Source organism: Trachurus trachurus (genome assembly GCF_905171665.1).
Source record: "Trachurus trachurus genome assembly, chromosome: 12".
NCBI lineage: Eukaryota > Metazoa > Chordata > Actinopteri > Carangiformes > Carangidae > Trachurus > Trachurus trachurus.
This window is the reverse complement of record NC_139908.1, coordinates 5,034,922-5,047,927: the sequence shown is the minus strand read 5'-3', so window position 1 is coordinate 5,047,927 and position 13,006 is coordinate 5,034,922. Positions and strand designations below refer to the sequence as shown.

Sequence of the window (13,006 nt, the reverse complement as noted above, 5' to 3'; positions counted from 1 at the left end):
CTCGCTTGTCACCCATGGTTTGTTATTAGGGAATATTCTAATTTTCTTACAAGGAATGACCAAATCGACACAATAGTTAATATAACAAGCAGCCATATTGGAGTGAAGTGACTCTGTTGTGTTACTGAACATGAAGTCGTGTCCTGATTGATGCAGTTTTCTGTGAATCCTGAATAAAAGCTGAGCTTGATGAAATGAGTTTGATCAGAGTCTTCACTGGATCATCAGCTGCTTCTTCACTCTGTTGAAGCTTCTGCTCAACTTTAGTCAATAAATGTCTGTTTGTCTTTGTTCCTCAAACACTTGGACTTTATTGTGACTGAGCAGAGAAACACACTCCACCATCAGAGCTCATGTTCAATCCCAGCTTCATCACCAACTCTCATCCAGTGTGTATCTGCTGGTTTGTGTAGTGAGCACTAGGTGGAGCCAACACTACAGGACTGAAGGGCTGATGCTGTGTGGACTGAGCTCAATTGTCTTCATAGTTTTTTTGTTTAATTCTTATTCGTAGCTAATACAAATCTTACAATCAGAATAATTTCCAATACAAATTGTACTTTAAAACTGAGCAGAACATGTCAGTGTTTGACTAGCTATATAATAACACAGTAACCAATGGAACAGGAAAGTTATGAAAAAAAGTACTAAATAGGAAAGTAAATAATTTTATACATACATACAAACATGACATATTAAAGTCATAATAATATTACAATACATAAATCAATTAGGCTAGTTTCCTGGGGTCTGATGAAGGGAAAGATCAACCTAAATCTTGATACAGATATTGTACATTTTTACATTTTATACTTTTTAGTGAATCACAAAATATAGAGAGCAGGGAGGGAAAAAGTGGGGTAACACTTAAAATTTACACTTGTGTATGAAATATTTTTGCCCATGTTATGTGATTATTTAAGAGCAATTTCAGTTTTGAGTCCTTTAAATAAAGTGTTAGTAACGTTAGCTATTGGTGACTGGAAAGGCAGGGGAAGAGACGGTAATCAACCAGTGAACATGTGAGCTGAATTATTACGACCTTAGACTGATAATACAGTAATTGATGAAGTGATCCAGTGTTGGCGCTTCTTTTTCATCTGTGTACTGTTCCTTTAACGGTGACAATCAGTGAGAGTGTAGTGCTGCATGACGTAGTCTCTGTTTGCACTGCCAGGATGAGCGACGAGGTGGTTGGTGAGTTAAGATAAAACTAAACCTACTAGAAATGTGTTGACTAGCAGCGTGGTTGGTTGGTTGGTTTACTTTATTAATCGTCATTCTGTTGACTCGTTTTAAAACGGATTTATCGGCAGAAATCTAAAGCAACTTCAGTTCAGTATAGGCCTAAATGGAGAGTGAAAGTGAAAGTAAGAGTTGTAGTTTTTTATTCATGTATTTGTTGTCAGCAGAGACTTCTGTCTACAAAATGCTTTGAACAGAGTTAAAGAGGAGCGGGTCCAGGCCACAGCTGGATCAGAGAAGTTTCAGTGGAGCAGTGAGCTGATAAGATACAAGGTCCAGCTCCGGATGTACAGCCGCCATTTCCCCTTTCTGCCTTCGATGGTTGAGCAGTGAGATACAGGAAGTGTATAGAGGTCGGTATTAGTGTTTGTATCTGTGTTTATTCTATTTATTTTATTTTATTTCCTACATTCCCTCTATCATCATTTATTTTGGAAATGGACCCACTCTGTTGTCATTGTTTCTGCTGAGTTCATAACAACTTGGAGGTCGGAATTCCCAACTCCAAATTTCCGACTTCGGACATCATTGCGTTCACGCTGCAGGAACTTGGAAGAAAAAAAAACATGGATAGCCTACCTGAAGGAGGTTTGGCATATTGTGGCTCACAGCCGAATATGAAAAATATATGCAGCAGTAGGCTAAATTATGTTTATTTTGGAGGAGAGGAGACACTGCAGATGAGTGCACACATAATGTTATAGCCTTGATAACCATTAAACGTTACTTCCGTCACATATGAGGACCACAATTTAACACCATACAACAATCACAGTATTTATATAAACGTATTTCATAAAGGCTACTGCAATAATACACAAAAATAAGCATTCAAACCTCAGCAAAGAACTTAAAATTTCTAAATTCTAACCGTTTAAGACGAGGGCCGCCATGTTTTAATGTTTTCATGATGTCAAGTCGGAAAGTCGGAGCTCTGATATGATACCCGGGTTTCCGACCTGTAATTTCCGAGTTCGACGCCGTTCAATTCATTTTTTACAACTCGGAGCTCGTTTTTTCCGACTTCCGAGTTGTCTTGAAAGCAGCATGTGTGTTTTGTTTCTGTCTTTCACCGTCTCAGTCGGTCTGGTCCAACGTAGGCTACTTTTAGTAACAATCCTACGCACAGTTAAATGAGGCCCCTGGTGTGTTACAGCAGCAGTGAAGTTATTACAGAGCCCACAGAGAAGCAGCAGAGACTCACCTCACTGTTACTGTTAGGCTACTATCAACTATAGGCTAGCAGTTTTTTTCTTCAGCCTCGTGGTGAGAAAATATAAGCAGCTACTGTAGATAAACATCATAGGCCTATACATTTTTGTAATTCCGCCTCTAGCTTTCGTTTACTCACAGTTTCTGCAGCCTCTCCTCACCTTCAGCAAAGTTGTCCAACCCTTTCACCTGTTCATCTGAGCCTCGAGTTGGCGCTAAAATATTTTGAAATAAATAACACGGAAAAAGTATTGAGGTGCATATTTTCTTTTTCCCAGCTGATTAGTTGTGTGCATTGATGCCTCCCACTGGTGGGGTGCTCATACCCCCAGAGGTGGGGTATGCAAAATGACATAGGGGGGTTGGTAAAAAAAAAAAAAAAAAGTTCAGTTCAACAAACCCAGGAGGAGACAGATTTTGGAGAATCTTGAGAAAACTTCTGCTAAATCAGAGACTGAGAAAAGAAATCAGACATGGTGAGAGTTGCAGGAGGTTTGGTTGGAGATGATCAGGCTACTTCATAATGGTGAGTTAAGTTCCACCTCTAGCTGTGACAGAATGTTTTTTATCTTTACAGAAAACCAGGGTCAATAGGCTTTATGCACAGCTCCACTACTTCCTGAACTTCAGCCAGCTCCTTTATTTCCTGTCTTACATTATTGGACAAACTGATTAATCCAGGTGTGTCCAACCTCACAACAATGGTCAGGCACACCTGGATTAATCAGTTGGTCTATAGAAATAGAAATGTGAACATAGGACAATCTCCTTAGGGAAAACTGTACACACAGTGCTGTAGTCCAATTCCTTGTCCTTCCATTGTCAGACATTGTTTTGCTCCAGCTATATACTTGCCAGTTGATGATTCATGAGCTGCACCTTTGAGCTATTTCAGAAAACTGGTTGATCATTGGTTGATTTTTTAATGTGCACAAATTCCTACAATGATGTGAAGATTGATCAAGTAGTTTTTAGAATTTCAATTCTGATCTGAGAAATGTACCAAAGCGACTGAGAAAAACTGTAACAAAACATGAGTCATGTCATCCTCTGGTCACACCTCTCTGAGCTGCACAGGTTCACTTTGCTTTCAGACAGGAAGGGAACACAGACTCTAAAGCAACTAATCAGAGCTGGTTTTCTGTTTCAGCAGGAAAGGACAATGGCTGCTAAAGAGGTGATATTTAATATTCTGGAAGATTTGACAGATGAACAGTTTGAAGGGTTCAAGTGGTTCCTGCAGCGTCCAGACATCCTGGATGGCATCTCAATCCCGAAGAGTCACCTGGACAAAGCAAACAGGTTGGAGACAGTGGACAGGATAGTGGAGAAGTACAACCAACAGTCTGTGGAGGTGGTGAAGAGCACATTACAGAAGATCAACAGGAATGATCTGGTGGAGAGGTTATCCAGCACCAGCACAGGAACACAAGGTAAGATGCAGCTATGTTCATGCATTGTTATCAGGTGTATTTCTTATTGAAGTCAAACAAAAAAGCCATCATTTTAGAATTTCTCCACCAAATGCAGGTGATCTTGATTCTTAAACAAGGTTTTAGGTCTAAAATAAGGAATCTGAAGATTTTCAGTTTAATTGCTCCTGTTTTGCGGTAGTTGTGTCTGTCCCCGCATCGCCACGGCAGCGATGAATGGGAGCAGATTGAAGTTACGCTGCTTAGGCTGTTTACATCCCTCAAAGCCGCAATGTAAAGTAAACAAACTTCTCGGTGCATGTTTGAGTCGCCATCTGATGCTGTCTGTGGAAAAAAATTGCGGCTTTGAGGGATGTAGACAGCCTAAGCAGCTGAACTTCCATCCGCTCCCATTCATCGCTGCTGTGGCGATGCGGGGACAGACATAGGGCTGGGTATCGATTCAAATTTCAAGAATCGATTCGATTCCGATTCTTAAGATTCAGTATCGATTTTTTCGTTTCGGTCCGATTCGATTTGATCCGATATCAATTTGGGTTAGTGTCATTAAAACCGTTTTTTGAGCTGTTACCTCATTTTCTAGTTATGTAACATATTAATACCTGATTGTCTAGTTATGCAACATATTAATAATAGTATTAAATTAATGAAGTAGGGGAAAATGGCAAGGACCAATCCCATAATGTTGATAGACTATAATTTTACAAACATGCTGTAGGGCAGAATTACTGAACAGATCCAGGGCACCTGCAGCAATGGATTGCTATTGGGACAGTAACCTGGTGCATTATTAGAAAATATGACATGAAGAATTCACCCAAAAGCTGTTGCTGTTGAATACAAAAGTAGTTTAATTTTGTCATGGCCATTTGGCCCACAAACAGCTGTGAACGTGAACAACTAAAGATAGTGAAGTGTAGGGTCACACACAGTAAACTATACTGCATGTTGTGCACGCTTCAGTCCGAATAGCAGCATCAGTGTGAAAAGCAGCATGACTGACGAGCGGTCGGCGGCGTGGAGCGGTGCGGGTCTCTGACTGCAGCGGCGACCGTGACACTGTGAGACTGGCCGCCTGTTGAGTGCTTTGGGACGGGGACGGGGGCGGGGCTCACGGCGACACCCACGGCTCGTTGAAGACGGTGCTTGAGACGTGCTTTCACATCGGAGTCTACAAACGAGAGACGTCTTTAACAACACCGGAAAAAGTCGCTAGATTTGGCGCCAGTCGCTATTGACAAAAAAGAGAAAGTCACCAAGTTGGTAGGCTGAGAGAGTGGGGGGCGGGTGTGAGGAGGACCGAGCCTGCGCGTGTGCGCGCGTGTGCGTGCGCGCGCGCGCGCGCGAGAGGTGCAGAGGCTCGTTAGTAGAGAAGTTCATCTTTGTTGTTTTTCTTTCTTTTGGGTTACGGCCAACAGTAACTGTACCGTTCCTGAAATAATTGAAGGTTTGTTGAGCAACTCCTCCTCATCCTTTTATCACGTCCGGTCGGACGCTACAATATATAAAAAAAAATAAATTAAAAAATTTCGATTTAAAATCGGTGGATCGATCTTTTCAACCCAGCACTAGAGAGACACAACTAGCCTACCGCAAAACAGGCGCAATTAAACTGAAAATCTTCAGATTCCTTCTTTTAGACCTAAAATGTTAGGAAATACAGCCTGAGTTGAATTTGCCCGGAATTTGTCCTTTAAATAGATTTGTTGCTGCTACCCAATTCTCAGTGTCACACTTTGCTAAGAGACATACAGTACTGTACCTCAGATGTGAGGTTTGAACAACAAGAACTTGGAGAACTTGGAAGAAAAGTTAAACTCTCTGTTCAATGTATGTTCCAGTGCCACAACAAACCCTCACATCGTACCAAGAACGGCTCCAGCTGAACCTTCAGGACAGGTTTATGTACATACAAGAAGCGTGGACCACAAAGAAGGATGAGAAACCATTGGATGATATTTACACAGACCTGTACATCACAGCTGGAGAAGAAACACATACCACTGGTGTGATCAGGCAAATTGAAATGGCATCTGAAAACTCAGCAGGAATTGAGGTCAGCAACATCTTCACACACCCTTCAGGAATGAAAAATAATATAAGAACAGTGCTGACAATGGGGGAAGTAGGAACTGGTAAATCTTTCCTGATGCACAAATTTGTGTTGGATTGGGCAGAAAAAAGAACCGATCAACATGTGCATCTTGTTTTCCCACTCACCTTCAGCGAGCTGAATTCACTGGAGGAAGTACAGTGTAGTTTGGCTGAACTTATTCACACTTGTGTTCCTGAAACTTTACACATGAAACAGGAGGTACTTAATGACATATTCACATCATTACAGAGATCAGGAAACTCAAACTTTGACAGTAGTGAGTATAAACTCCTGTTTGTCTTGGACGGACTGGATCAGAGCCAGCTTCAACTTGACTTCACTGCCAAAGAAAAGCTGCCTCTTAATGTGACAGAGTCCAACTCAGTGAACATGCTGCTGACAAACCTCATCGGGAGGAAACTGCTTCCCTCTGCTCGCCTCTGGATAACCACACGACCTGCAGCAGCCAATCAGATCCCTCCTTACTGTGTTGACATGGTGACAGAGGTCAGAGGGTTCACTGACCCACAGAAGGAGGAGTACTTCAGGAAGAGGTTCAGAAAGAAGCAGCAGGCCAGAGAGATCATCTCCCACATCAAGACATCACAAAGCCTCCACATCATGTGCCACATCCCAGTCTTCTGCTGGATCACTGCTACAGTTCTGGAGGAGCTGTTGAAGACCAGAGAGGGAGGAGAGCTGCCCAAGACCCTGACTGAGATGTACATCCACTTCCTGGTGGTTCAGATCAGGCACATGAAACCAAAGTATGGCTCAAAAGACACCATTCAGTACATCAAGAGACTCTCAGAACTGGCTTTTAACCAAATGATAAAAGGCAGTCTGGTCTTCTGTGAAGAGGACCTGGAAGATGGCAACCGTTACTTCAGTGGAAAGTTTGTGTATTCAGAATTGTTCTCACAGATTCTTAAAGAGGAGCATCAGATGAAGAAGGGCAGGAACAAGGTCTTCAAATTTTTCCATCAGACTATGGTGGAGTTTCTCGCTGCTCTGTTTGTGGTCTGGTCGATCATAGAAAAACATTCAAGTTCAGTGATCAGTCAACCACGTCTAGAGGAGATCTACAGGACCACTATTGATGAGGCCTTACAGAGTCCAAATGGACACCAGGACCTGTTCCTTCGCTTCCTCCTGGGTCTTTCACTACAGGCCAATCAGACTCTTTTACACGACCTGATATCGCAGACAGGAAGTGCCACACGATCCAGTCAACCAATAGCAAAGTATGTGAAAATGAAGACAAGGGAAATTTCATCTCCAGAGAGAAGCATCAACCTGTTCCACTGTCTGACTGAGTTGAAGGATGGTTCTGCAGTGGAGGAGATCCAACTGTTCCTGAGATCAGGACGTCTCTCCACAGATGAACTGTCTCCTGCTCAGAGGTCTGCTCTGGTCTTCATCTTACTGTCATCAGGAGATCTGGACGAGTTTGACCTGAAGAAATACTCTGCTTCAGAGGAGGTTCTTCTGATGCTGCTGCCAGTGGTCAAAGCCTCTAAGAAAGCCCTGTAAGTGAACTAAGGCTGTTGTGATTAGTTTACCAGGGAAAAAACTGAAAACCTCACATTTTCTTTTCACTAACTCTCCTTCAGATTGAACAGCTGTAACCTCTCAGAGAGAAGCTGTGGAGCTCTGTCCTCAGTCCTCAGCTCCCAGTCCTCTAGTCTCAGACACCTGGACTTGAGTAACAACAACCTGAAGGACTCAGGATTGAAGCAGCTGTCTGGTGGACTGAAGAGTCCACACTGTAGACTGGAGACTCTCAGGTGAGGATCCTGTTAATTGTAAAGTCTGTGCGTGAATATTGATATGTTTTCTCTGGTTGTTATTAGTACGGTACACATTAAGGGATAATTCAACATTTTTGGCATATTGCCATAATCACTATAGTCATAGCAGTAGGTTAATTACCTTTAATTGTCGGTGCAAGCTGTTTTTAGAAGGACAGAGCAGAGCCGTGAGCTGCTCAGAGCTACACTTTGGAGGCTCATGGGATTTCTTGATTTCCCTCATCAAACTCATCAAATACACAATCCAACAACTCCAAAACGCTCTGGTGGACAAGTTGTGACCTGCACATTCACCACGCTATGAGATAATAACAGAACGTTACCAGGTGGAGTTGTTTTAGAGGTAAATACAGAGACTGTTTTATGAAAAACTGCCCCTGAAGGCAACACGCATCAATGGTTTTGCATGAATTTACCTCGAAAACAACTCTTTCTCATAACGTTACATTATTACATAGTGTGGTGAATGTGCAGGTCACAACTTGTCCACCAGAGCGTTTTGGAGTTGTTGGATTGTGTATTTGATGAGTTTGATGAGGGAAACCAAGAAATCCCATGAGCCTCCGTAGCGTAGCTCTGAGCACGCAGAAGCATTTTCTATGTAGAAGCACTTTTCTATTTCTACTCCTATGACTTTGACCATGTATTTTGATTATGTTGTCTTTTATTTTTGTGATTTGTGTGTCATGATGTCTGTGTGCGGCTGTTTTTTGTACTGGGATTGCTGAGTGCCTGTCTGCACAACAAATTTACCAGCTGGTATTAATAAAGAAACCTTGACCTTGACCTTGACCTTGAGCAGCTCACGGCTCTGCTCCGCTGTTCTAAAAATAGCTTGCACCGACAATTACAAGGTAACAAACCTACTGCTATGACTATAGGGATTATGACAATTGGCAAGTTTTCCAAAATGTTGAAATATCCCTTTAAAGGTAGATTCTGGAGTAGGGATGTCACGATTATACATTGTCTTGGTACAATTATTGTCAGAGAAATCATCACGGTGTTACGATTATCACGATTATTATGCATTTATTAATTTCACAACACTATGAATGTGTAAAATCAAATACAGTTAAAATATAATTACATACTCATTGTTTACACAAAATCTATTTCAAGTATTTGTTATGTCATATAATATATAACCAATTATTAATCATCCAGAAGAAGTGTTTGAAATATTCAGGTCATAAATTGTTATTTATACCAAGTGTTTACGTTTTGTGTTTTGTTTTTGTTATTTTTTTAATTACAAATGTCAAGCTAACATTTAAATTCCTACCAATTCAATGTTATGTACCTTCATTTTGGCGCACATCTGCCGATACGGTTCCAACATCATCTTTTTCAGAAAGTGATGGTATTTAGGAATCTTTACAATTAATTAATAGTGGCGTTTAATACCACGATTAATTGTGAAAACAAGTAATTTTGACATCCCTAGTCTGGAGTTTTTTGCCCAAAAATAAACTTTAGACTTATCCAAATGAAATCTGTCTTAATCATCACCTATGGGCTTCTAGTCCTGTGTGGTGGTGACTGTATCTGCAGAGTCCCCTCCCCCTGCCATTATATTGGTCTTTTGCTTTGTTTTGATGTGCATGGGGATGCTTCTGGGTGGAGAATTGTGTTTTCTCTCCAGCCAATGACAGAGCTCAGGTGAAGCTCTCTGCAGAGAAAGCAAAACTCACAGAGTAGGAGGGCTGCTAGCCCCACTAGCTGTCCCGGATGCTAACGAGTTCTAGCACGCCTGTCTTCCTCAGCAGCAACAGTTGTCAGGACTGCAAAGAAATACAGCCCAAGTGAAGCGCCGCAGCCGCAGACCGATACCCGGCGTTTTTTTTGTTTTTTTTCAGTCCTGACAACTGCTGCTGCTGTCAGGGGCAGGAGGCTGCACAGTTGAGCCCGAGAGGAGGGGCCTAGTTTGAATGTTTTGTTACAACGAACTAACCTCCAGACTCGACCTTTAACTCTTGTATGAATGATCTAATTAGATTTTGGAATGTAACATTTGTTGTTGTGTCTTCCTGTATGAACAAGGTTGACAGGCTGTAACCTCACTGAGAGAAGCAGTGAAGCTCTGTCCTCAGTCCTCAGCTCCCAGTCCTCTAGTCTCAGAGACCTGGACCTGAGTAACAACAGGAGGCTGTTAGGACTTAAGCTGCGTCGACAAAATCCTCTGGTGACTGTCAGGTGATCAACCACTCACACTAGTCCACTCACATGGTTTGAGTTACTTTAGTAGTATATTAGTGTGTAAATATAAACAGTACTTTCACGCAAATCACATAATGGTAACAGATGGAATTCTTCCAAAAACAGGTACAAATAGCACACACATACCAAAAAATATAATACTGGGCGCTGGTAAAAGGGTAAATATGAGATGAAGAATAGAGTCCACACACCAGAAGCTGCTCCTTGAAAATGTATCCATCAAACAATAATGGCAGGTGCCCGAAACATCACATTTATTAAATTAATTATTAACCCATGGGGGCACAAAATAACTCACAGGCAGGAACAAAAGTGGAGTACTGAACATGAACATGGTGGTGAACTCAGATGAATTAACAAAATACTGAGGTTACAATACAAGTACATGACAAGACACAGGTGAGGCACATGATGTAATCACCACAGGGTAACCACAGGAAGACCAGACATGGGGGATTTCATAATAAAAGAGGACAAACAGAAACCAAGACATAGGTAAACCTCTACTGACACTCTACTGACGTCCTCAGATGTCGACCTAGAGACCTGCACCCCATGTGGCCTCTTGTGTCTCTTTTATTACTTCTGACTACTCAGGAGCTCTATAATTGAGGTCTATAATAGATGTAGATGTATCAACAGCCAACAATAAAATAATAAACTTTAGTCATATAATGTAGCAATCTCCTCAGTTCACCCAAACAGACATTTCTTTAAAGCCAAAGTTAAGTAACTGCAAATTAGGGCTCGGTTATTAATCAAATGTTGTTTTCAAATTTTATTTCGGTTTTCCAACAATTCTCAAAACAAGATTAAATGAGGACAAATGATCTCATGAACCTCTCAGTCCTCCAGCTGCTTTTCTGTTATGCCAGAATGTGTTGAAGGTGTTTGGTGTTGTCCTTCGTCTTACATTACATGTGACTCACACACTTTGTTTTTCCACAGGATAAATAACGAGATCATCTCCCAGAGTACTTTGATCCATTCAGGATCTCCTACTCAGCACCAGCTGAGACCAAAGGGAGAGAAAATAGGAACTCTGACCAGAAAGACTGTTGGTGAGAAGAACCTGAACAAAGTGAACAAAACCATCTTATTGGTTGGTGAAACAGGAACAGGAAAATCTACTCTGATCAACGCTCTGGTCAACTACGCCATGGGAGTGAAGTTTGAAGACGACATCTGGTTTAAGATCGTAGAGGAAGAGGAGAGAAGTCAGGGTGAGAGTCAGACATCAGATGTGGTCGTGTACGAGATCTTTGGTTTTGGAGATCAAACTCTGCCCTTCTCTCTGACCATCATTGATACTCCTGGATTTGGAGACACCAGAGGAATTGAACATGATGTCATCATCAGTCAGAGATTACTGGACTTGTTCCGCTCAGAAGAAGGAGTTCATGAACTCAGTGCAGTGGGTCTGGTGATGAAGGCGTCAGAGAATCGACTGAGTGACCAACTGAAGTACATCTTTGATTCAGTGATGTCTCTGTTTGGAAAGAACATAAAGAACATTGTAGCTCTGATCACACACTCAGATGGACTCAGACCTGATTACCCTCTCCAAGCTCTCGATGCTGCAGGTATTAAATGTGCCAGAGATGAGAAGAATCAACCTGTTTACTTCCTGTTTAACAACCAACAGACGACACAGAGTACAAAGAAGTCTGAGAGAGCTCCAAAATATACATGGGAAAATACACATGATGAAATGGGTGAGTTCACTGAGTTCCTGACAACATCCACACCTCAAAAGGTGAAGACAACAGTTGAAGTGTTGAATTCCCGTATCAGACTGACGGCCTGTATCCAGAACCTGAAGGAGAGAATCCACCTGATTGAACTGAAACAGACAGAGATCAGACAGATTGAGGAAGCTCAGAAGAAACATGACTTTAAGAAGAGTGACAAGTTCACTGTAGAAGTTAAGAGGTTTAAGCCTGCTCACCTGGAAGATCTAAGGAAGGACATGAAAGAGTTGACAGCAGAGAAGACTAAGTGTCTTGAAGAGGCCTATAAACATGTTGTCAGACTGGATCAAATCGCCCTGAATGTGGATTCACTGTCCACTCATGTCCACTTGGACTTCCTGATTGAGAAGATGAAGGAGAAAGGAGACACAGAGAAGATCAAGAAACTGGAGGAGATTGATAATCGCGTGGATAAGAAAGCCAGTGCAGGAGTGCGATCCATGTTTGGGAAACTAACAGCATTTGGTAAAGCAGTCATAGGAATGAAGTAGTAGGTGAAGGACTTCACTGTGAGCAAATTGACAACAGTGTGATGTGATGACGACTCAGCAGCTGTGATGTTCCTGTAATAACAACAGTAACAAGTATCAATGTGATCACCTCTCTAATGTCTGATATACGACTGAGAAACTGCTGCTGTTTCTGAATGTTCTGCTGTCTTGTTGTTGTTGTTGTTCAATCATCAATGACTTTGTAACTTTACAGTAAAATCATGAGAGATTATAAATGTGTTAATCATGATCATATTTTCTATGTTTAGTTTGAATAGATGTGTAGTAGATAATCAACATGATATTACAATGTTTAAGTTGTTGTGAAACTAAATAGAAACTCAGTATAAATGAGTTTAGCCTGGAGGAGGATGAAGTCTCTTTCCTGTGGGTTTGTTCTAGTGTTGAACATATTTACTGTGTGGACGACAGCAGGATGTGTGGAAGAAGAAGAAGAAGTCTGAAGCTGAGAGAAAGTCTTTACCACATGTTGAATGAAATCACATGAGTCCTGTGTTAGTGACGTTGGTGTGTTAAGTTTCTATAGAGCTGATGGAGAGGCGTCCTCTCCTCTGTGTAATGCTGATGATAACTCCTGATTCTATTCAATAAATATCTATCAATGATGAACATTGTGTCTGTTGGTGTTTGACTCCCAGCTCTCATCTACACCAGACAACAACTGATTAAATAGTTTCACAGCACTTTTTATTGAAGGTAAATGTGTTTTATACCTCACTATGATGAT

The 13,006-nt window shown here is 41.5% G+C and overlaps 1 protein-coding gene across 1 annotated transcript; it reads left to right on the top strand.

Moving 5' to 3' along the window:
* Nucleotides 1-1,161: 1,161 nt before the first annotated feature.
* LOC310995048 (NACHT, LRR and PYD domains-containing protein 6-like) lies at nucleotides 1,162-12,258 on the top strand (the record flags this gene model as incomplete). Its single annotated transcript, XM_083983974.1, has 4 exons — nucleotides 1,162-1,197; nucleotides 3,611-3,890; nucleotides 5,732-7,229; nucleotides 10,965-12,258. The coding sequence occupies exons 2-4, from the start codon at nucleotides 3,620-3,622 to the stop codon at nucleotides 12,256-12,258; spliced, it is 3,063 nt and encodes a 1,020-aa protein (XP_083840100.1). The 5' UTR covers nucleotides 1,162-1,197; nucleotides 3,611-3,619.
* Between the last annotated feature and the right edge of the window lie 748 nt (nucleotides 12,259-13,006).